The 24,488-nt window shown below is 39.4% G+C and overlaps 1 protein-coding gene across 4 annotated transcripts in view; it reads right to left on the bottom strand.

Annotated features, from left to right (window-relative positions):
- Nucleotides 1-24,488, bottom strand: part of SPNS2 (SPNS lysolipid transporter 2, sphingosine-1-phosphate) — a 141,304-nt gene that overhangs the window by 58,935 nt on the left and 57,881 nt on the right. For all 4 annotated transcript variants that reach the window (XR_010786454.1, XM_066577012.1, XM_066577020.1 and 1 more), the window contains exon 3: nt 1,155-1,291. Coding sequence is in view for 3 of the 4 variants with exons in the window: in XM_066577012.1 (XP_066433109.1) it covers nt 1,155-1,291 (137 nt within the window). In the remaining variant the exon portion in view is untranslated. The remainder of the gene's footprint in view (nt 1-1,154; nt 1,292-24,488) is intronic.

Below are 24,488 nucleotides of genomic sequence, written 5' to 3'. Positions count from 1 at the left end.
GCTATCTGTGTGCTGACCATGAAATACTCAGACTCATTATAGCCAATTAGGCTGTTCACAGTGGCATTTTTTCACACAGACCAACTGGAAAAAAATCATAGGTTGTCCTATTCTGGTCTGTATCACGGACCACAATCGGACATCCAATGTCCACTGCCTGTCGGTATTGAACAGAACACGGACAGGGCATCTGAGGCTGTCCAATGCGAGTTGCGCCTGAGAATCTTGGGCAGAACTCACATTCACCCATGTGAAAGGACCCTTAACTAGATGCCCAGTATGAAACTTTACATGGGTGTGTTCAGAGCAGATTTTACAAGTAGACTCCAATAGGAGTGATACTTCACAATCTCTGTCTTCACTTTTCACACAGGGGGAACCATTCAGAGTTGCAACTTGCACCCCCAATGCAAAATCTGTAAAAGGGCCCCGACTAATCTTGTGCCATTTATAATACTAGTGTCTTCTTATGGGTTAGAAGGTCCTTGGGCTTCTTCGGGCACCAGGGCTCAGATGCAACTGCTACCTCTGCACCACCTGCGAATAGCTACGGCCCGGGACCCATCACATTGGCTGAGCTCGTTGAGATGCCACAATTCCAACGCTAGCTTCCTGTATACATGTGATACTACACTTATGACATACTCAGTGCTTGAACGACTGTATTTCTAGAAAGACACACAAGTCAAAAGAAAAAAAAAAGTTTATGACAAATAAAACATACCAATGGCACATGTATACAACATTACGCCATACAGGAAAAAAATAATCCTAGTGCGGTATCCTATTTATTCCGTCACTTCAGACATTTTCAAGAGAAAAGCTTCAGCAAATGACAGTAACGCAATGGGGGTAACTGAAACTTCTACAATATTAAAAAATTAATTGATAACATCTTATTTTTTTACTATTAAAGACCAAAGCCCCCACTCTGTAATTGGAGCACATGACCTTCCAGTGCAGCTAGGACCCAAAGACAAAATCTGTAAATTCCTGGATGACAATATTTGGGTAATGCAAACCACATGTTAGAAGAATAGATGGAGCTGTCTGACCAGTGAGTTGTTAGAAAGAAGACTATACTACATTAACCATTTGATTCCTGGAGCATTCCTACCATCATATAGTTCAATCCATTCATATTCATATGCTACCTGTTTGGAGATGAAGGAACTTGATAAGGTGATTGCCGACCAGAAGAATATCCCACAGCTCAGGATCACTTTTCTGTTGAAGCGGTCTCCTAAGTAACCAAATATGGGAGCTGCCACCATGAAGCTACAGATGAAAACTGCCAAAAGAGAGATTAGAGTTAATGATTGAGGAGTACTTACTCTTACTGAATATATAACCATAGTTACTGAATGAGTCAACAGAAAACAGTGAAAATACCAACGCATTTCAATCTTCAGGTGCATTACTGTGACACATGATCGTTTCTTTCCAGGTAAGTTAGAAACATCATTACATCTAATAAAAGCATAAAAATGCCCAATATTGATTTACAAAGATAAAAAAGGAGGGTGGAGCAAGAACCAGTGAAAGTGGTAAAATGATTCTGGAGCAAAATTGCTAATTGTTCATGCACCGTGCAGCTAGGATATATATATCTATACCCATCCTTCACTTTATTGGCACATCTCATTGTATAGTCCTCTCTTAGTAAAGATATTGGATCAATACTTTGCCACTTTGATCCCGATGAAGTGACAGGGAGACGAAATGACCAGTTCTTGCCCATGAAAAGTGATAAACATAGCTGTCGAAGTGAGACAAAGTACTAGCTAATGACAAGAGATTAGATGAGCAAGTGTACTCGCTAAGGCTAACTACTCGAGCGAGTAGTGCCTTATGCGAGTACCTGCCCGCTCGTCTCTAAAGATTCGGGTGCCGGCGGGGGGGGGGGGGGGGGGGGGGGGGGCTGGGAGCGGAACGGGAAATCTCTCTCTCACGCTCTCCCCCCCGCTCCTTCCTGCTTACTCCCGCAACTCACCGCTCTCCCCCGCCGGCACCCGAATCTTTAGAGACGAGCGGGCAGGTACTCGAATAAGGCACTACTCGCTCGAGTAGTTTGCCTTAGTGAGGACGCTAAGGCAAAAATAAAAATGGGGATATTTGTTCCTAGGTATTATAGTGATGATATAGATTAACTAAAGTTTACATATTTGGTATCCTTTTACACAAGAGTCCAAGAAGTTTAGTTTCTTTTGTTTAAATTTAGTTTTTCAATTCTATCACATCAAGTTAAAAATAGAACAAATGAAGAAAATTTGAATGTTTTGGGTTTTGTACCAATTTTTCTATTTAAAAAAATGTAAAATGAAGAGATTATACCATTATCCTGGTACCATATAAAAGCACAATCTATGCCAAAAAAAAAAATTTGATATGGCTGAAAAAATATTAATCCTTAAAATTTATTGTTATGTAGATATGAAATTTTGATGTGGGCATTAGGGCATCACAGTCCTCAGTTATGAAAGGGGTTCAAGAACATTCTAGTGTAAATGGGTATAGGTGAATGGACTTGTGTAAGGGCCCTTTTAGACTGAATGATTATTGTTCAGATTCTCGCTGGACCATGGGAATCTGAAAGATAATTGTACAGTGTAAATGCATGCAGAATCTGAATTACAAACGATGTCAAATAATGCACATACCCAGCAGCACTACCATAGATCCACATCCAGTGGGGGAGCACAAGGAATGCATGCCAGTTGTCCAGATCCCAACTTCAAGGGGCCCAACAATGATCCCAAACGTAGAAATAGTACAAGCAGTCCTCAAGAATCTTCAGCATACAGAATCACATCATCCGATGTGCCTTTATTGGGTCCACATAAACGCAACATTTCGATCTATATGAGGTCTTTGTCAAGCTAGACAAAAACCTCATATTGGTCGAAATGTTGCGTTCATATGGACCCAATAAAGGCACATCGGATGATGTGATTCTGTATGCTGAAGATTCCCGAGTGCTGCTTGTACTACTGTGCTTCCCTGAAAATAAGACAGTGTCTTATATTAATTTTTGCTCAAAAAGATTTAACTTTTTTACATATATAGCTGCCTGGACACTATTTAAATTGACTTTTTTAAATTAACTGTAAGCAGCACTTAATTTTGGAATAGGGCTTATATTTCAAGCATCCTCAAAAATCCCGGAAAATTATGCTATGTCTTATTTTCAGGGTATGTCTTATTTTCAGGGAAACAGGGTAATTCTATGTTTTAAATGACAAATGATAATTTGTTCATCTTTTGGAATGTGCAGGCATAAAAATCAAATGACAATCAGCCTGTATACACAGGCAGTGGTTCATCTATGAACGACTGCTTGTTTACCGTGAATGGAGGCATGCGGGCTGGAAAGATCCCCGGCCCACCTCGCCTCCATTCACTGAACGATGATCGCTGCTGTATAAAAGCACCGCTGAACGGCTGTCAGACACTCTTAAGCCCGACAGTCATGCTATATAAATGGGCCCTAAGTTACCTCTCTAAAACCTTCATGAAACCTGCATATTAATAGATGTCTTTTTAATAAGCATTATACAGTATCTTTAATAGTGAGCGATTTCACACTTAAAGATTGAAACTTGGATATATATCAGATAATGGCACTGATATCAAGCCAGCATGTCAAACATCTAATTCAACAGACTGCTATTTATATTGTACAAGATCTGATTAGTGAAAAGACACACGTGGAAGGACTGACTTCCTGTTAGCTGCCATGTGTAAGATATCAATCAGTGAGGCAGACATAAGGGAATGTATTAATTTTTTGACTTATGTATCTATTTATATGTGGCCCATGAGCCTTACTTTGGTACCCCACTCAAAGATGGCGCAAAAATGGAGATGGTCATGCAACAATAAACTTGAAGCTTTATTCCTCAGGAGGCACAGGGGTTATTGGTTACAGTCACAATGGCTACAGGCTTCATAATTGCAATGTCTTTTCTAAGTACAGAGCTTGGGGTTATAATATGGCACTCGGCTTGGCGATTACAGCCTATGTTAGTTCCACAGTGCAACTTAATGAAAAAACAGGTCAACTGGTTTAGGCCAAAACAGTCTCTAGTTGGACAACAGTTTCTGGTTTAGTCCTTAGTACAGTATTTCCAGGTAGCAACTTCTGCAGTGCTCCAAGAATGCTTCAGATAAATGATTCTTCATAGGCTCAGCTGTCCCAAAGCAAGGTCAGCTTTAACCCTTTCCAATCCACTGTCTGCCGTCTTCCTACATTCTGATTGAAGCTTGCACAGCTCCAATGTCAGAAGACGTCCGACAGGATATTCTTACCGTCTATTGCCAGCCACTCCACTGTCGGAGCCTCTCTGGCGCACACACACTGGCTTTAGCCAGCAGATGACACCAGTGTATAACAGCAAAAAGAGAAAGCCTTTTAGGAAACCCAGAATCCAAAATTGGATTGGAAAGGGTTAAGTCTAGAAGACAAGCTGTCAGGTTACCAACCAGTGGTCCCCAGTGTTTCTAGTGGAGAACTAACTCCAATTATTACAGACGAGGTCAGATGACATTTGCAGTTTTCAGTTAATGTCATGTGCAGATATTATAGCCACAACACTTACCATTCATATTTTTTCAGTTTCATCACAACTCATCATGAGGAGTGAAAAGCGACCTGAACGGAACGGTGCAACGCTTCAGCATCTACACCCGTGACCAGGAATAACCGGTTAAAATAACATATATACCGTGTTTCCCCAAAAATAAGACAGGGTCTTATATTAATTTTTGCTTCAAAATATTTCTTTACATGTATATCTGCCTGGATACCATTTAAAAATCATGTTAGGTCTTATTTTCAGGGTATGTTTTTTATTTTCGGGGAAACAGGGTATCAGCACCGCTATGGCATTATAGCACAGGTAGACAAACTGGAACCACAGAAAACTAAACTGTGTAGCATATAACATGACGCTCTCTGTACAGACAGTTCCAGTCACGGCACTCAAACAATTACAGTTCATAGGTAATAATAGTGGTCAGTTCAGACATATTTCTTGAAGGCGATGGCTGTGATGGCATTTTCACACATGTGGAATATTTCTGCAAGACACACCTAAAGATGCAGCTTAATCTGCTGCTGCAGATTTCTGCTTCATAACCTGCATGTATATATGCGGATTTTGGTACAGAATTTTCTGCGTCTTTAGATAGGTCTTGCAGAATTATTCTGCACATGTGAAAGGTCCCTTACTGACTTCTCAGCCACCCCCTTACATGTATTAGTAATGTAACTGATTGACAGACTGTTATAGACTGCCTTACAGATATGTTCACAATGGCCATATTCACTCTGGATTTTCCGCTGCTGAAAATCCACATCAAATCCACAGCTAACCTGTAGTGCCCAAATCCAATTTTGCTTTGGATTTTGGTGCGCATTGCCACCGATTTCATCCTTTGCATTGTAAAGGGTGGAATATGTGCTTTAAACTGCAGCTAACAACTGACATGCTATGGATTTAAAATCTGTAGAGTAAAAGGTCCTATTACACACACAGATGATCGCTCAAAATTAGAGATGAGCGAGCATACTCGTTAAGGCGATTTACTCGAGAGAGCATTGCCTTTTTCGAGTACCTGCTGGCTCGTCCCTGAAGATTCGGGGGGCCACAGGGGTGAGCAGGGGGTTGCAGAAGGGTTCGGGAGGGGAGAGAGAGAGAGAGAGAGAGAGAGGAATCTCTCTCAACTCTTCTCCCGCTCCCCCCTCTTTTTTTTTTTACACAAATTCAGCCAACATTTTGACACATTTAGCTTAGTAAATTTCCCCTATATGTATGGAAACAATTGTGCGGGCAAAAAGCTGACAAGTTAAGCCTCCTGAATACTGGCACATTAGTTATAAGGTATAAAATCTGTACAGCTTTAAAATGCGAGTCAAATGACCTCCAAAAATATGTTGACATACATTTTTGTAATTGTGTGGTGTTATTGAGTTTGAAGCAGGTAACTCATGAAAAGCATTAATCATCTACCCATTTGGAAGATGATAAATGTATGATCATCGGGCCCCCATGGGAACACAGGTCCTGTTCCAGAGGAATTTGAATGAAGAAGTGCTCACACATGCAACCCTGCCTCTCCATTGAAATTCTATGGCCCTAATGGAGATATTTGAGTACATCACTCATCTATCTCCACCAGTTCCATGAGTAGTGATGCCCACCACTCCACTCAAACTTGTCGGGAACAGGGTTTCAGAACTGCTGTTCTAGAGATCATACGGCCTCATATGTTTATCCCCTATCCTATGAATAGGTGGCCTAGACCTTTGAAACAATCATGCAAAAACAATAAGGGATATACCGGTAAGTGGAATTGTGCATGCACAGCAAAAGAAGAGGCCCTGTAGAACATAATTTTAGACTGTGTTGCTGTCTAGACGAAATGTTGCTTTTCTGATATGTACATATTATTACACAATAGGAAAAGCACGTGGTTAAACATAAAATTATATATGAGGTGTTGGGACATAGAAGATAAGTAAATGCTGGGCTACTCTTTCTTGGTAAATACATGGTGTTAAACAGGGATGTATTTAGTATTCCATAGTAAAGCAACAGATGGGCCTAACTTGCTAACTGTAAAATAAAGTGTAATAAAGGAAAAAAATTCTGCATGAGTCTATGGGCTCTGTAGAAGCTGCTATGGCTGTAGTTATGATCACAGTTTAGGGTTCACACTGCTTTAGATCTATTTGGGAATACAACTGACTGTGGAGTGTCTTCCCCATCGTTGGATCAGGAAGGGTATCATTTTCTCTCAAGGGAGAGCACTCCTAGAAGGTGTGAGGAGACTTAAAAGACCATCCCTGCTACTTTGCAAAATATGCAAATGACCTATAGGCATCTCACTAGCCATGCCAGACACTTGCTGCACACGTTTGGCGGGCAATCACCCCAAAACAGCTGTCTATATATGGTTATTCTGGCTTTGGCTCACAATTTGCAGTCATTATCACAAGGTTTGTTTAAAAAGTCTAAATAAGAGATGAAACAACTCTTTATACAAGCCTTGTAACACAGTGCCACCTATTGGAAGGCAGCAATATCTAAAGTCAATGTTAGACACTTTATACAAGCCTTGTAACAATGACCAGTCATTGTTCCTGGTCATTGTTACAAGGCTTGTATAAAGAGTATAACATTGACGTTAGGTATTGCTGCCTTGCAATAGGTGGCACTGTGGAGGTATTGTTTGATCTCCCTTATTTGCATATTACCCAGAGGAGCGTAAATGCCCTATTATGGTCTCCTCACTCACCGTTTAGCTGCTCTCCCTAAGGAGAAAGGATAGCGTTTTAAAAAGTCTGACACTGACTTGCAGAAATGCTGCCTTCCAATAGGTGACGCTGCAGAAGCATTGTTCCATCTTCCCATTAGCCCCATTATTGTTAATTTACTGACATTATCTCTGTTCTCTATTTTCTTTAGGTCCCATACCCCTTGATGACTATCTCACTTTTCCTCTAGTGATATTTGCTGCATAAATGATGCAACAGTCAACTAAAAATTCAAAAACCCAGTAAAACTGGTTGTAATGAATACGTTTTAGGTGTTAACAATTTGTCTGGAGCCAGTAAAGGTCCCATGCTGTTCTATAAACAATACATTTCTGATTTTTGTGCACAAAGCCGAAACAAAATGTAAAGAGACACATTTGCTTTATGTAACAGCCTTTGTGACTAAGTAGTTCAAGGCTAGTGAGAAAGAAATTCTCTCCAGAAGAGTGAAGAGTACAATTTCCTTTGTTTTGACAGCCCACACTCTGAAACTATGGTAACATTTTCTACTGTCTATACAGATTACTTTCACCAGCACGAAGTGTTTACATAGCATAAGAGCCTGTATAAGTATGTACCTGAGGAGGAAATGCAAGTAAAAAATGGTAAGGGTTAAAAAAAATCATGATAATCTGCATCTAAACCTGCAGTATATTTTGTGCTGTGGACTTTGGTGCGGATCCACACCAAAAACTGTCAAAATCTGCATCACTTGGTGCAGATTCTGATGCAGATTCGCAGATTTCTTCATTTCAATTGAAGGGGTGCATTTTGCGATGGAACCACACCAATGGTGCAGATTTTGATGCGGTTTTTGGAGTGGAATTTGATACAAATTTAGCAGATTTTACACACCAATTCCACTACCTGTGAAATGTACCCTAAAGCTTCATTCAGACGAGCCTTTTTATGCGGCTATGTAGCTGCATTTTCACGCCCAGGCGAAAAACGCAACCATCTGAGGCATTGGATTCCAATACATCCAGTTTATTTGGGCTATTTTGCGGTGCTTAAAAACGTTGCACCAGAAAAAATAGAACATACACAACCGAAATCGACGACTGCTATTTTACGCTATGTGAAAAGATAGGTCTGAATCTATCTTTCAACATATATACGCTGGCGGCTCCCATAGCCTCCTATGGGGACTGGAAAAGAAGGGAGGGGGAGGGAGTTTAGCAGCGTCCAATGCAGGGAAAAGCTTACAGGTGCCTCTATTTAGGCTTTTGAAGTCATTCCGAGAATTTATGCCAAGCAAGGGATTTCCGTGCTGAGGTGTATTTTTGTCGGTAATATATGTCGCGCCCGGCCGTGTGAATGGATGAGAAAACACTAGTTAAGCTCGGGACTTGATCACGGAAAATCATCCATTCATGCGAATTAACGGCACATACAAGCGAACGTAAAAACGCATACGCTTGTGTGAAAGAGCCCTAAGGCTGGGTTCCCATACACTTGGCCATCTGGCTTTTTTTTGCCCCTCCAGCATTGTAAGTACACACTAGAGATAAACTGGTGGCAGTACTGAACCTATAGTTTTCTATAGGAATGTTTAAGGCATCTAGCACATCAGTTTTGATGCTGGATGCCTCCCTGTGCTGGACAGAATAACATTGCATGCAGTGTTATTCTATTAGGCTTTGGAATCCCAACCGATGCAAAAAGTGCGCTAAAAAGGCATCAGCTGTGTCTGGCTTCAGCGTGAAAACACTGGCCAAACATTTCAATGAGCATGATCAACACAGAGATCTTGCACCAAATTCTCATACTTTCACATACCTATCTTACCCATCTTGTGCGTTTGGTTCTTGCCTTTTTTTTTTAACAAAAATCATCCGGTTTATAAATGTGCTGCAATGAGCCAGAAGGAATCCATGAACACTGGGAAGGCTAAGTCTGAACTTGTGGAAAGGCAAAGAAAAAGTCTAGGTTTAAAGATGGTGTATTTGTCAGGGCTCAGTCACACGGGTGCATCGGCACCTGTACACCGGCACCGATGCGCCCGTGTGACTGACCGTTAGAAGACGGCCGTACCTGAAGACAGCCGTCTCTCTCCAGTGCTGATGAAAGAACACATGACCGGCAATGAAGCTGGTCACATGTTCTTCCTCCCGAGGCGCAAGAAGGACGTCTGTCTTCAGGTACGTCCGTCTGCTCGCTGCAGTAACACGGGCGCCGATGAGCCCGTGTGACTGAGCCCTCACATTGATGTCAGTTTTTCATTCAGGTTATTACATAACTCTATAATCAATTAAAAGGGGTTTCCAAGTACATTATAACCATTGGTGGTAGTGGGGGGATGTTGTAATATATATAAAAAAGATAAAAGTACTCCTCTCATAATGCCACTGCTTCCCTGCTGCCTTTTTGTCCTCCCTCTGCTTTTTCGTCCTTCCTCCTGGTCTTGGTTTACATTGGCTGTAATGGTGATGAGACCGCTACAGCCAATGTCCTCTCAGCAACCTACCCCAACCATAACATCGTCAGTAACATCCCATAAATAGGACTAGGAGTCATTTCTCCTAGCCCATGTGACCTGTAAATGGTACGTCACTAGACCAGGCGGTTTTGGTCTAATGACCACCAGAGCGAAGAAGAGGAGTATCAGCAGATACATTGAGTATTTTAAAAATTGATGTGGGAAGCTGAGTGGAGCCTATTAAAATAATAAGCATCAGAAAAACACCTTTAACCCTTTCCAATCCAATTTGTATCCTGGTTTTCCTAGGGGTTTACTTTTTTTCTGATGTTATACAATGCCGCTATATGCTGGCCAGTACTGCATGAGGGGACACGTTGGATAGGCTCAGACAGCTGGCAATATACAGTAAGAGAACTCCAATGGATGTCTTCCAACATCGGAGCTGTACAGCCTTAAATCATAATGTCTTCAGACGTCAGACAGTGGATTGGAAAGGGTTAAGTTCCTGTATGTAGCTACTTACAGAGGACCTGCAAGTATTATGCATATACAATGTACATTAGGTTGTATGGCCATGTAAGGCCATGAGCGAAGGCAGTCAACACTTTTATGCCTTCTGCACATGGCCGTACCAGGGATTCACATTACAAGAATCCTGAATCTGGATCCATAGCCTGCTATGTGCCATTACTGCATGTTTCTGAAGCAAGCAGGCATTGCAGCATCAAGTGTTGCATTACAGACATATTCGCCCCCAGAAGAATTCATTCTAGTTGAGAATAAGGTGCATAATAAGGCTTCCCCGAAATGCCTACAGGTGGGTAATATGTCCCGGTAGATACATTATGTCCTGCCATACAGGGTCTGTGCACAAGTCTCTTAAGTGAAAGCATATTGCCAGGCTATATGCAACCCTGAAGATGGTGAATCCATAGAAAAACATTGAGTTGATTCTCTATTGTATCCATGTGGACAAGCTTGATCACTAATAAAAGTCTACTTTTAACTTTAAATGAAGCCTTGTCTAAACATTCAGCCAGGATGACATGATTTCAGGCTTTACAACTTCTCATGTTCTCTCTCTAAATAAATTGGGATTTGGCCAGCTTGTTTCTATCTCTGCTTCAGGGTATCAAGTCTATCTCTATCAAAGTCTGACGGGATCTTCTTAAAAGAAGTTCAATTACTGCACCTCTCCAAGGTAATCAGGAGACAGCTATCTAATCTTGTAACCAAAGTGTGGAACACTTTACACAAAGCTTAACACCTGCTGGGAAGGATTTTCATGAAGCCTCAGAGGTCAAAAGGCAAATTGAGACTTCTTCCAAGGCAAACAGCCTGATAGATTAATGTATATTTCAACAACTTGCACGCTACAAATGCGTTCGGCACTCATGGGCAAGTGATAGATGTGTTAGCTATTCTCTTTCATTCTCAACGAAATGTAGCAAAGATTAACAGCACTTCTATCTAGAATAGAAAAAGCTACAAACTCAATTTTGCGGCTACTATATGATGACCATGTCTAAGCAAGCAAAGATCCTAATAGATTAGGAATTTTGATTATCAGAAAGGATTTTTCCATAGGCTGTTAATGATTCCTCTGTGTGATTGTTCTCAGTAAGAGAAGCCAAGTAATCTTGTAGATATGATACCTTTTAATGGCTAACAAAAATACATGATGTTATAGCGAGCTTTCGGATCTTCTATGGACCCTTCATCAGGCCCATTTAGACACAATGTGTGTGCACTATTCATTCATCAGTGATTTCTAGCAAGCTACAAATCAACAATAACTGTTATCAGCGTCTCGCGCTAATTTTCTCAGTGGGTGGCGCTGATAGTATTCCGGACACCAGCTGAAAGCTCCGAGAACAATGCAGCTGTTTGCATATGCAAAACAGCTTCTTTGTTCTCAGAGCTATTGCAGCAGTGTCCCGCTCCTCCTGCAATAACTCTTAAGTTGCTAATTAGCTACTTGGAGTTATGCAAAGAGGATTGCTCAAAACAGTCACTCAAAGTGTTGCTTGAGCAATTATCTTTCAGTGTAGATGAGCTTTTTGGCTTTCGTGATTTCTTTATAACATTGCTAACAGGAGGACAATTATTCAGATGCAGCTAATTGAAAATGGCAATGCAATCACCACAATGAACCGCATGTAAAATTGGCAATAACAGGGATTATTATACAATGAATGTGATCGCTTTTGAGCATTTGTTGCTACATTAGGTCAGGATGAACTCAATTTCAAGCAATACTCAGCAAGGAAATCCACCTATCCATCTATCATTGTTTTGGTCTCTCTAAAAATCATATCAGCCCTGCTTTAACAGCAGAGAATTGTTCTCAGCCTGATGAAAATGTGTTGTGAATGGATGTACTTTCTGTGCAGTACACAGTGACAATAAGCTATTTTTAAGGCACAGCACAAGAATAGGTGGCCAGTTGGAGTAAGGATAACAATATAAAAATAGAATTTTAAGGCAAACTTCTCCGTTTTCCTAAATGCTATACACTATAGAGATAAGATTTGTCCAATTTTAACTCGAAAATATTGCACAATAGTTTTGTTTGAGAACACTGAAAATCCACAGAATAGGAACAAACAGCTTTTATAATAAAAAACGTGCTGAGCAAGTTATTGATATGGAACAGATAATAGTTCTAGGACCATTTGTTACAACTAAGAGAACCATTACCAATCTCTCCACATAAGAATATACTAGATCTATCTCATTAATTAGAAAATATGAGCTTATGTTGTGAAAAATACCATTTATATTGTGTCTGCATTTGTTGTGTTGCCGTATGAATTATATACACAACACTAGTAAGATTGGATTCACATGAATGTTCTTTTATTTGGTATTAACAAATCCACTTTTCTTTATTTACTAAATTTAAAAAAATGGATGTCTAACTGATGCAAACTAACGCAAATGGATCTGGAAAAAAGTATAGTTTCTGCTTCAATCAGTTGGACATTCTGTTAAAAACAATCTTTTAATGGGTGTCCATTTTTCTATGTTTGAAATGTAGCTCTGTTTTACAATTTACACATGTGCAGTTATAATAAACTGAACCATTAAACGGAATAGAAAAGGAATAGTTCTGTTTGTGTCCGTCCCATAGCGTACAAGGTAAAAAAAAACCCCACTCAATTCCATTCAGTTTCCCATTCTTTCCCGGCAAAAAGATAAAACTAGATGGAACAGGAGCAAGCTGGAACATAATAAGTTCCAGTGAAATCAAAGTGGATTTTACTGGATCCATTTTTTTCTGGTTTTTTTTGCTCTTAGGGTAGAACAGAAAATTGGAAAACAAAAATGCTGATGTGAACCCAACTTTAATGTTTGACAGTGTACAATGCTACAGCCAGTGGACATAGGAAAGTGACATTTCTATGGCTAGAACATCACTGCAGCCGCAGTCTTTGCACCGGCCATTGTTTTGTCACATCGAGGCCCTGGGCTAATTGTGTAATAGCAACCTTCTAGTAAGAGCTTTATTTGTGATTGGTATTTACTACATGGTTTCTGGAATTATGTCCACTCCAGAAAACCCCAATAAATAACCCAAAGGAGGACCAATAAAAACAGAATGAAGTACTTAGAAGCACACAGATTCTGGGGCTTATTTACTAATACTGTCCAAAAGGTAAAGAAACTTAGGCCAGCCTCATGCAGCGTTTTACTGCTGTGTGAGCCACCTATCACCTTTTTCACAGCACATGCCAACGTATCTTGCGCACGCTGTCATGTGCAGTCTGACCGGTTTCATTTTTTTTTTTAAATTTCCCACTCTGTCACTTAGTGACGTTATGTATAAATGCTGCACATACGCAATGTAATTGCGTATCTTTAACATTTATTACGCACCCATAGAGAACAATAGGGCTTTATCGCGCATAATACGTGGTAAAATAGAACATACTGCATTTTCTTACGCCGTATTATGCGCAATCAATATCTGCAAGCGTGAATGGATCAATGAAAATCAATGTATCTTCATTGATTCCATTTACAGCATATTATGCATGCGTAATAAGCAATGAAATTACGCTCGTGTGAGCCTGTCTTTAAAATGTGTCAAATTTATCACAGTGGCTCTGCTGAATGACACATTTGTCGAACTTTAAGATTATCTAGTCTATGTTTAGACCATCTATTAGTTGGTTTAGATTACAGCAAAAATTGCAGCAAAATTTTGGCGCAGTTCATGGCTATTTGCAGCAATTTTTGGCGCAGCATAGGCCAAGCCCTTTTTCTGACAAGTCGGGAAAACTGTCCAAAAGTGTCTAAAAACACATAGTAAATGCAAAGCATAGAAGACAGTTTTCTAGGGGAATTCGCACCTCTAAACTGTTGTATTTTGAACAGCAGACAAGCCCTACTCTGTGCAGAATCAAGCTGAAAGAATATCCACATCAGGTTTTCCGCATGGATTCTATCTAGAAAACCATGGCAAAAATATAAGCTGAACCATGAATTTCTGCCATGGATATGCACTTGCATGCCCGTGGATCCACATGTGGATTTAGCCCTTTTCTATGGGCAAATCCACATGTAGATTTCCGGAAGTGAATACCATACTGATTTGGCATGGAATTCACATCAGGAAGTGGTATGTGACTGTTCTTTTCTGTACGTTTGATTTCACATCTGTGGGTAATAAAAATGCATGCCATACAAACTACATGGAAACTAATGGAGCATTTAGGAGATGCGGATTTGCTGCGAATGTGATGCAGGTCGGTCTCAACTCCACCATGTGAACATACGCTTATAACCCAAGTGAGTGACATGACGTTCTTGCTTAGTTGGCAGCTATCATGTAACACCTATTACAGTTTCACAAGACCCCAGTCGTGCCACAATGTTAATCCTTATAAACTGATATTCTCAATTTCATGCAGATTGGAAGCATTTTGCATTGTATAATGTCACACATTATATTATTGATAACAAGAACGCTTCTTCTGCAGCTAAAATCCAGGTAAAGCTACTGAACCAGAGCTTGGGTGTGTTTGAGCATACATGTCGGACTGAAAAATATTGCCTGTGAACTTTGTGCTCTTATCCCTCCCTGAAGCTCAGTTCTTTCTACATATTCCCCAGACACACTGAGGATATCCTGAAAGGATGCACTGACCAGCTGAGTCAGCAGCATATAATGGCTGCAATGGGGATAGCTGGTAGCACACACTAAACAATTCCCTGCACAAGAGAATGGAGGACGCATTTAATCCTGACATTCCTTACAAGGAAGGAAACATCCACTGGAATAATCACTTCTCAGAAAAAAAAAACATAAAAAAATAAATGCTGGGAAAATAGGGGGACAAAAATAAAACTGTGAAATAAGACAATTCCACAATTATTTCTGGTTACTTGTTATTCCATTTTCAAAGCTTACAGTACAAAGGCCTATAGGTGAATGAGAACTATGACCAAGCTGATCAGATAGCATAATGTCATGATAAGCAGGAAACTACTTGCCGTCACACCCTCATGTTCAGCCCATGGTCACTAATCTACTAGTTGCAATGCTGCAGATAATGCAGCTGGGATGTCACACCCAGGGTGAGATGAACTCTGGCAATTGTATGTATGGAGAGTAGGTCCCTCAGTATTGCATAATGCAAGACATAGAAGGGGTTAAGTATAAAGAGCAATGCCGATAAGGTGGTGTTACTCATTGAAACCCATTGGAAATGGGATATTAACAATTAAATTAGGGATATTTAAATACCAAACAGCATTGGGGCTCATTAATCAGGTATTTGAGCAATCTATTCTATTTTGTTATGATTTCAGCAAATAGGCATTATTAGCACAACCTGAACCATCACTGGATGAGGCCGCTCTGTGGAGATTATATATATATATATATATATATATATATATATATACACATACACACACATATATATATCATAGGTGAGCACAATTTCTATCCAAAATAGATACATATCTGATCAACAGAGTTCTTAAAAGAATAAGAAACAAACTGTCATAACCTGATAGAATGGCAAAGACATGACCGCTCTACATCGAAAAGGCTTTTAAACTGTCATATGTTAAAACCACACATTTAAGGTTAGAATGACCTAAAATAAAAAAGGAAGTTATTGTCCCTCTGATAGTATTTGCGCTAAGTAAACCAGTTCCTTTCAGAGCCGATGGGCCTTTTCCATTATACAAGTAAATGACAGGTTGTACTAATCCAGCTCAGTGAGTGCTTGCAGCAGTGCAGAAGTCAGACACATTTCTGCTGTCCCAGGTGCTGATTTTCCCTAAGCCTCTGAGACATGGAAACGATTCTAAATGATATTTCCTCACTTATGCCAATTTACGACTTGCTTGGCTTTAAGAAAGTCATTTTGCTCCAGAAAGTACACCAAGATCCAGACTGTTCTCTGTGTCACTACAGGAAACATCCATCACAATATTGTGCAGAATTAGTGGGTTATAAATTCACCCATCAACCTATACAGGAACTTACCCATTGTATATTAGTATCTTCCTATAATACTAGTCTGTCCAGTAACAAGCTCATGCATGCAGTAAATCATAGCTAATAGTGGACAATTGTTTTGACAACACATCCCATACAGACATATAATGGGGGCTTCTCTAATATTAGCCTTAGAACCAAAAGAAGTCATTAGTAGGTGGATGGGAAGAAGAATGACAGCTAAAATCTCCTTTCCATGTAATCATATTCCAACCATAGAGATGGTCTTACTCCTCTTTGTCCATATATATATATGTTTACCCTGGAGCTTGTCTGCTAGAGATTTCCATCTTTAGTTTACAGTACATCAAAAGGCAAAAACACAGAAACAACATAAAGTATATGACAATATAAAGAAGAAAATATCCCTGTATCTAATACAATGACACATTTCAATCTTGTTTTTGCATGTACAACTTCCACAGGACTACCCTCAACATCACCTACCACAGTGGCATGGTTGACTTTCCTAGAACATATTGGTCGTTGTGAACATCTTATCAACTTGCAAATGCCAAAGCAGCTATAAGGTTGCAAAGCAATATCAGGATCCAGCCAACATTACCTACATTCCCAATATATATATTTAATGTAGTATTACTATTGGGAATGTAGGATCTATCTATCTATCTATATCTATAGATCTATCTATCTATCTATCTATCTATCTATCTATCTATCTATCTATCTATATCACTAATATGTTCCTGTAGGCTGCTTCTTTGAAGCCGTAGACCTGTGCAGGCACCATGCTTTGATATTTACTGTGGGGAAGTGCTCATAAGTACAGTTGTAAGGTATATTAAACGTGAAAAGGTTGACATGTTGTATGCAAGCAAATGCTTTTAATACTGAATCATTTAGACAGCTTTTATTTAAAGCTGTAACCTTTCACATTTCCTTTTCCATTGCAAGTGATCATCTTGCCAGGAACTTCACAATTACTTTAAAGTGGAAGGCTTTCTGCAGAGAGCTTAATTGAGGTGTCAAAAAAAGAAACAAAACATCTCAATGCAATGATCCAGCCAAAGATTAGCTAAGAATAATTTACCAGTTTCATCATATAAACCCGTTCTTGCTGCTGCAAATACATATCAAGCTGAGCAGCCATAGTGGATGTACGGCAGAACACGGAGGCTGATTAACGCTGCACGTGAATGAGTGGATGAGTGGCAGGAGACACACGAAAGGCTTTAATAATCTATACCATATCTTGTCATCTTCCATCATACGTGATATCCTATGGGCATTCTATAGGTCTGTAAGATCACAACCCGAATCTAGCAACAAATGATGTGAAGAGCGCGTAATGAGAAGCGAGAAATGCATAGAATCTAGTGAAAAGCAGCATAACATGGGGAGACGGCTAATTGTTTCTGACTTACTACAACGTCATAGCGACCTACTGTGACCCCAGCTCCTACAATACGGGCGTTTACATCCTGTGATGGGTTAGAGGCGAACAATGAATGGGAAAAGCACTGATAAGCTGCAGTGCGCTGTCACAAAGCATGCTCTATGATATGTGATATGTATTTGTATAGAAGATCATTTGGTTGGGACTAATTATGCGATTAGTACTAATAGACACATGATTTTTTAAAGTATTCTATAAGTTTACAGTGAGTAAGACGTATGCCATGGCTGTTTTGCACATTTACCCGTTTACAGTAATTGCATGTTGACCAAGAGGAGGTTACATGTCAGAATATGTTATTTCTTGGCAGGACCTACTGATGAATGGATAAAGACAATCAAACCAGGGCTTTCCCAAGATCCTGGCATATAATTAAGATATGAGAGCTGCAAGTGATTTGGGTATGTTCGCCACATTTCAGATGTGACATGCTTGCACTTCTCATACATGGTAAAACTCGTGGCCACAGCTGCCAATGAGATCACATCCTCTGGATATGTTCAGGCTGATAGCATGCCCTATACTTAATATGTATATTTCATGCATGTAATACATAGTTTAATACACAGGGAATATGTGTATTTACTGCACATTTTAAACTCACATTGCCTATAATGGGCATATTACACACCGGAATAGGACACGCTGCATTTTTCTTTCCACACATGCAATACATGATTAAAAAGTAACAAGTCTGAACAGCCGAATTTAAAGCAATGGACTTTCAGGACTGCGTATTACATGCGTGTAGTACACAGCCCCCATACACCTGTGTGAGTGAGTCCTAAACCACACAAATGAAGGACTATATTACAGGATATAGACATTAAATAACCAGAAGGGTTGTTGATCTCAAATGTTGATCCAGGGATTATGTGAGGCACCAATCAATATAAGGCCTAATGTCCACGGGCGGGTTTGATTTGCATAATCTGCAGGAGGCACCCACGTGGAAGATCCGCAAATCAAGCCACCCATAGGGAAACATGGGCATTTGCGGACCTTTTGGTCTGAAAAACAAATCACAGCATGGTTCATTTCTGAGTAGATCCCACACGGACGGCTTCCATTGTCAATGGAAGCCATCTGATCAGCGGCCCATCCGCAATTGACGTTGCGGACAGGCCACGGCTATCGTGGGAGAGCAGGAGTTTAACAACAAAACTCCACTGCGCATGTATGGCAGCACGTTGGACGGCGCTTCCGCACACAAGCGCTGTAAAGAAAAGAAAAAAGCCAAACAGGTAAAGTAGTGCTCTCGGCCACGGGCAGGGTCGGATTCTGCTGTGGGCTCCCAAATGCAAAATCCAATTCGCCCGTGGACATGAGGCCTTAGTAAAACACTGATCAGTAGCAACTTCATGGCTCTTCTAGAGATATACATATGAATTTATATGTTACAGTTTTCATAACAGTCTGGCTATTTGTTTTGAATACATGCATATTTGTAAAATCATCATAAATTATTTGTCGTCAGTCAGTTATCCAAACATTATATTCTCTTAAAAACTATAATTTATCTCTGTGTAGAATGTAAGTTTTGGAATTCAAACAATGTGATTTAACTAACTTTCTATCAACTCTTAGTAAATGACATGTGACTTTTAGTAACAGACAGGACACGCAAATGATTAGCAATTGCAGAATGCTTGTTTTTTCCAAAATTTCTGTTCTCCTAGTTAATATATAATCAAGACTCTTTCGCATTATTTTCAGTATATTCTTAAAAGATTGTCTGTTTTGTACTTGTTCTGATCTGTTAGTTGTAAACACCCCTAAATTATTTTTTCAGATCGTAACAGACAGGATAACAGACAGGACGTGTTTGAATGTAAACTTACTAAAAATAAGAATAATTATTTTTTTTTTAATGTTTTATTCAGTAACAGGTAACTGCAATATATATGAACCTTATAAGACTTAAATAAATAATTTTTGTTGTAAATTATAATGACCATTAACTAACAGAACGATTAATTACACTTTCTTGGTAACAGACCGTACATCTAGCTGGTGGGCTATTGATTCTACTATAAATTACATAATATAACAAATATAATAAGTTACATTACCTCACTGGCTTATTTTTGGTCACATGTGTTAGTTAAAAACAGCCATTCACTTCTATACTGAAATGCAGACTGAATAAATCTCTCTCTTCAATCTGTCAAAACTTGTGGAAACGTGGAAACTTGCATGGTCAAGTTTGAGTGCATTATTAGATATGATTTTGTTAGAAGAAATGTTTGAGAATAGTAAAATATACTCTCTAAGAGTCATAAAAACATAAATCATCAAAAAATATTAACAAATATTTTTAAATGAAATGAGCCAAAAGGCAAAATTACAAAAACTTTGGATATACCTTGCTCAACAATTCAAGGTATTGTTTCAAAATATAGAAAAAGAAGCTCAACTACTATTGGGAAGAAACAGGTCACCCGTCAATTTCTGCCCAAGACAACAGAGCATTGCGCTGGATTGTCAAAAAGGATAAGCAATTGTCAGTTGCTGCAATAGAGCCATATGCAGACTATTTGTTGGTTTATGAGGCAAAAGAAAAAAACACTTTTTACGAGCCTTCAAAAAAAGAAACATCTGTTGCACCAATCATATATTAAAGGTGACAATTCAGCAAATGTAGGATTCACTCCTGAGTGCTAAGCACTAAAACCTGATGGCTTCTCGACTAGATGTCACTCCATATTAAGGGGATGCAACAAAGTATTAAATAAACTGGTTTTTGCTACATTAGCTGGACTAATTTGATATATATGCTGAAAGTCGAACTATTATGAAGGTAAAAGCTGTGCTTTAAATTAGGAACTCTCTTTCTACTATATATATATATATATATATATATATATATATATATATATATATATATATAGTCTTTAACAACTTTTTTCATACATAAAAGTATGTTTCTTTAATTGATAAGCTTCATTCGATTTTACAATGTATCATTTTTTAAATAAGTCAACTGAATAAGCTGATCTAACTGAAATTTAGAGGGGAGCTGGACTATTATGAAAAGGTGTAGTATATACAAAGAGAAATCACCAATATACAATATTAGAATTCTGTATAAAGTAGCCTGTAATCCTAGAAAGGCATTACATAGTCCTTTCTCTCACTGCACAATTACATTTCTCACAATCTGTAGTTGCGGTCAATGTTAGTAATATAGTCTTCCAATTTTGGTGCAAATTTTGTAAGGTCAAAATGACCATTGAAAGCAATTCGAAAGACACATGCTGACTTGGCTTCCATGTAATCATCTAGAGCCTGAAATACTGAAAAGACATATCTAGATATGTTATAAAAAGAGAAGCTTAAATGGAATATGAATGCAAGATCTGTGATTAAGTTTGGACATAACAAATAGGTAATGTGATAAATGTCTTACTCAATAAATTACCAAATTGTAGGCAATTTTCAGATGGAAGCCAAAAGGAAAAAAAATGGTGGCATGTTGCCTCAGACGTCATATTATGAATGTATGTTTCTACATACTACATACTAGAAGCAAATATTTCTGTAATATATTGAAATACACAGACAAGAACATTATAGTGACATTTCCTAGAGATATGCGATCATGTTCCACAATGGGATGACTTCATTAATAGTCAATCTACAAGAACAGTTGGGATCCTGGGTTTCAGTCAACAATCATCTCATGCCAAAGGCCAACTTCAGTCCGATGGTTGTAATACCAAAACCAAACATTTTCTTTAAGCATCTCTTCTCACATACTCTCTCTCTTATGGGACAATAGCTATGATTTACTATATGCTTCTCTACTATTGAGTCATTCAATTATTAAGAATTATAAACATCAATGTTAATTATTAGAATGATCATAATATTGCTTTAAGGTTGTTGAATAGTCAGGGGTTTGGCAATAGAAAGCAAGTAGTTTGCAAATGCTGATCATTTAGCTCCTGCCAAGTCTCCAAGGACCTGAGTGTGCATCTTAAGCCTCAGTTCAATATTTTGTAAATCACGGATTCTCTGATCATCTTCTCTCTACATAATTACACTAAGAAGCACTGTGTGACTGATTCAACGAAAAAATAATTAAACAACTTATTTAAATGTCAGTATAGGCTATATTCCATAGACTCGCTGTACTGAAAGCCTACTTATGTCTTTATTAACAGACATGATCTAGTATTAATAAAGCAAACACACAGTCTACAGTTGGCCACGATTGGCCTTCAAGGGTAACTATATGAATTTCAAGTCACTTATCAATGGGTGTCTTTTAAGTTGGGTGGAACTACTCATATGCATTGATTTCATTAAGGGCTCTGTTTTCAGTACAGTTAAGGAAGATATTGATTGGAGGAAGAATTAGAATACATATGAGGCATGGCCTGTTTTGTATAGAAAAGCCCAGCTCACCAATCAAGTCCAAATATTAGGGACAGAGCACATGGCCACTTGACCAAACATGAAACTTGACAAACTGTAGAAAGACCAGCTCATCTAAAGCTTTGAGAAGAGCGCAGGATACAGCCAGAAACGTGTCAACAAAATTTTCCTGTTGTGGTTGCTTTTAATATTGTTTTCATTTTGAAAATACTATAACTAGGGATTGACCAATTATTATCAACCAAAACCAAGAAGTCCTTCTTGTGGAAGTCAAAAGACTTACTATTATGCTCATTTCTCGGCAAAAATTTCAGGCATGTTTCTACAATAGATGTGGCTGCCGCCTAAGAGACAGTAATCTGTCAAAAATATGGTGCAAAAGAACGGAGTCACATAAGACTTTCAGTATAATACTCTGTAAAGTAGAGCAATGGTATATAGTTACACTCTGGGCATATAAAAAAGCTCTCTGAAGCCACTTGTGTAGTGGATCTCTGTTTCCGCTTATGTAGAGCTTGTTGACCACTAACATGCCTCTACGATGTGATCAAAGAGATTTCGCCTAGTTGTGTATGAGGGGGGAGCATTATTGGAATGAGAGAAGCTGGTTAGTAATATTGATGAATTACCTGCTATCTGGGCTGTAGGTACTAGACTGTTAGGAGGTTTAGGGGCCAGTGGATGTGTGAGGGCATTCGCACAAGTCGACCGAGGTAAGAACGCCCTCAACAACCCACCAGTAGAGAGGATTGTCTGATCGTCCGACAAGCACAAGCAGCTCCAACTGTTTTGATGCCTGCCATCCAGAGACAGGTGGCACCATCATCTGTCAAAACTATTTCCAGGCGCTTAGCTGAAGGACATTTGGTTTCCCAGCACCCATTACATGTACTGTCTTCAACACCCACTGTCAGCTCCGTTTGCAGTGGTGTCATGAACAACAAAACTCGACTGCTATGGAGTGGAAGCAGGTTGTCTTCAACGACAAATCCAGGTTTAGTTTGGGCACTGACAACAACCATGGCTGTGTCTGAAGACCTAGGGATGAGCGCCTCAATTCCGATTTTGCAGTGGAGCAGCACACTGTCTCCACTGCTGGTGTGATGGTCTGGGGGGCCATTGCACACAACAGTTGGTTACCCTAGTAATGGTACGAGGGACAATGACAGCTCAGCGATATGTTCAGGACATCCTGCAGTCACATGAGCTACCTCTCATGGCAGGGCTTCCAGGAGGCACACAGCAAACATGTCAATGCCTCCACAACATTGCCATATTTCCTTGGCCTGCCCTATTGCCAAACTTATCACCAATACAACATGTATGGGACCATCTGGGATGCCAACTTGGAGAGCCTAAGAGTTTGTATGATCAAGAGGCTCAGTTACAGCAGATATGAACCGATATGCCACAGGACACCATAGGGCAGTGTTCCCAACTCCAGTCCTCAGGGACCTCCAACATTTTCAGGATTTCCTCAGTGTTGCACAGGTGATATAATTATTTTCGGTGCCTGAGACATTACCACAGGTGTTCTTACTATAGGAGATCCTGAAAACATGACCTGTTGGTGGTCCCTGAGGACTGAAGTTGGGGACCCCTGCCATACGGAACCTGTATGTTTCCATATCCACGCATATCACATCTTGCATCCAGGCTAGAGGCGGTACAACAGGGTACTAGAGCCTCCATGCCCACCCGTATCACATCCTACACCCAAGCTAGAGGAGGTACAACAGGGTACTAAAGCCTCTCCAAGTGTTCAGTTTTCCGTAATAAATTATCATTTGGCTCAGATATTGTAATCACTTATATATATCAATGTTACAATCGCACATAGAAAGTTTCAATTGATTCTAACAACTCCTTCTAGGTGCTTGATTTTTTTTTACAAGGAGTGTATCACAAAAGAACAGGAACCCGTTAATTGGCTCCTTTTATCCCAAAAAGCATTCTCTAATTAACCTTGAACCCAAGTAAGCCACATATTACCAAAACAAGATGGCCCGCCAACCAAATGGTGTGTAGCAATCCCACTACCCTAAATACTCTACAGAGTCAAAAATTAAATAAACTTCTTTCATCTTTTGTATTCAGTTTGTAATGATTGCTTTCTATTGGTTGATCCTTGTTGAACAATACCTTGTAGCGCCTACCTACATTTCTATCTATTATCCACAAGCGAACAAAGTAAAACTTCCTATAGTTTGACTGTAAGATATATATTACAGTCCAAATAAATTAACTATGACAATTTTATTACCACATTTGATCTGGTGAATGGAGGAGGTGACACATTATCACAATGTTTTGTCTTCAGTAACCTGCTTTTTAGACAGACTCTCCCAGGAGAGCCAATAAGGGGCAGCAAAGTCACGTATTTCAACACTGTTTAAATTGAACTTCCCTGGTCTGCTATGTTACAAACCAATCA

Source organism: Eleutherodactylus coqui, chromosome 1 (genome assembly GCF_035609145.1).
Source record: "Eleutherodactylus coqui strain aEleCoq1 chromosome 1, aEleCoq1.hap1, whole genome shotgun sequence".
In the NCBI taxonomy this organism is placed as follows: domain Eukaryota; kingdom Metazoa; phylum Chordata; class Amphibia; order Anura; family Eleutherodactylidae; genus Eleutherodactylus; species Eleutherodactylus coqui.
This window is presented reverse-complemented; position numbering and strand designations above follow the sequence as displayed.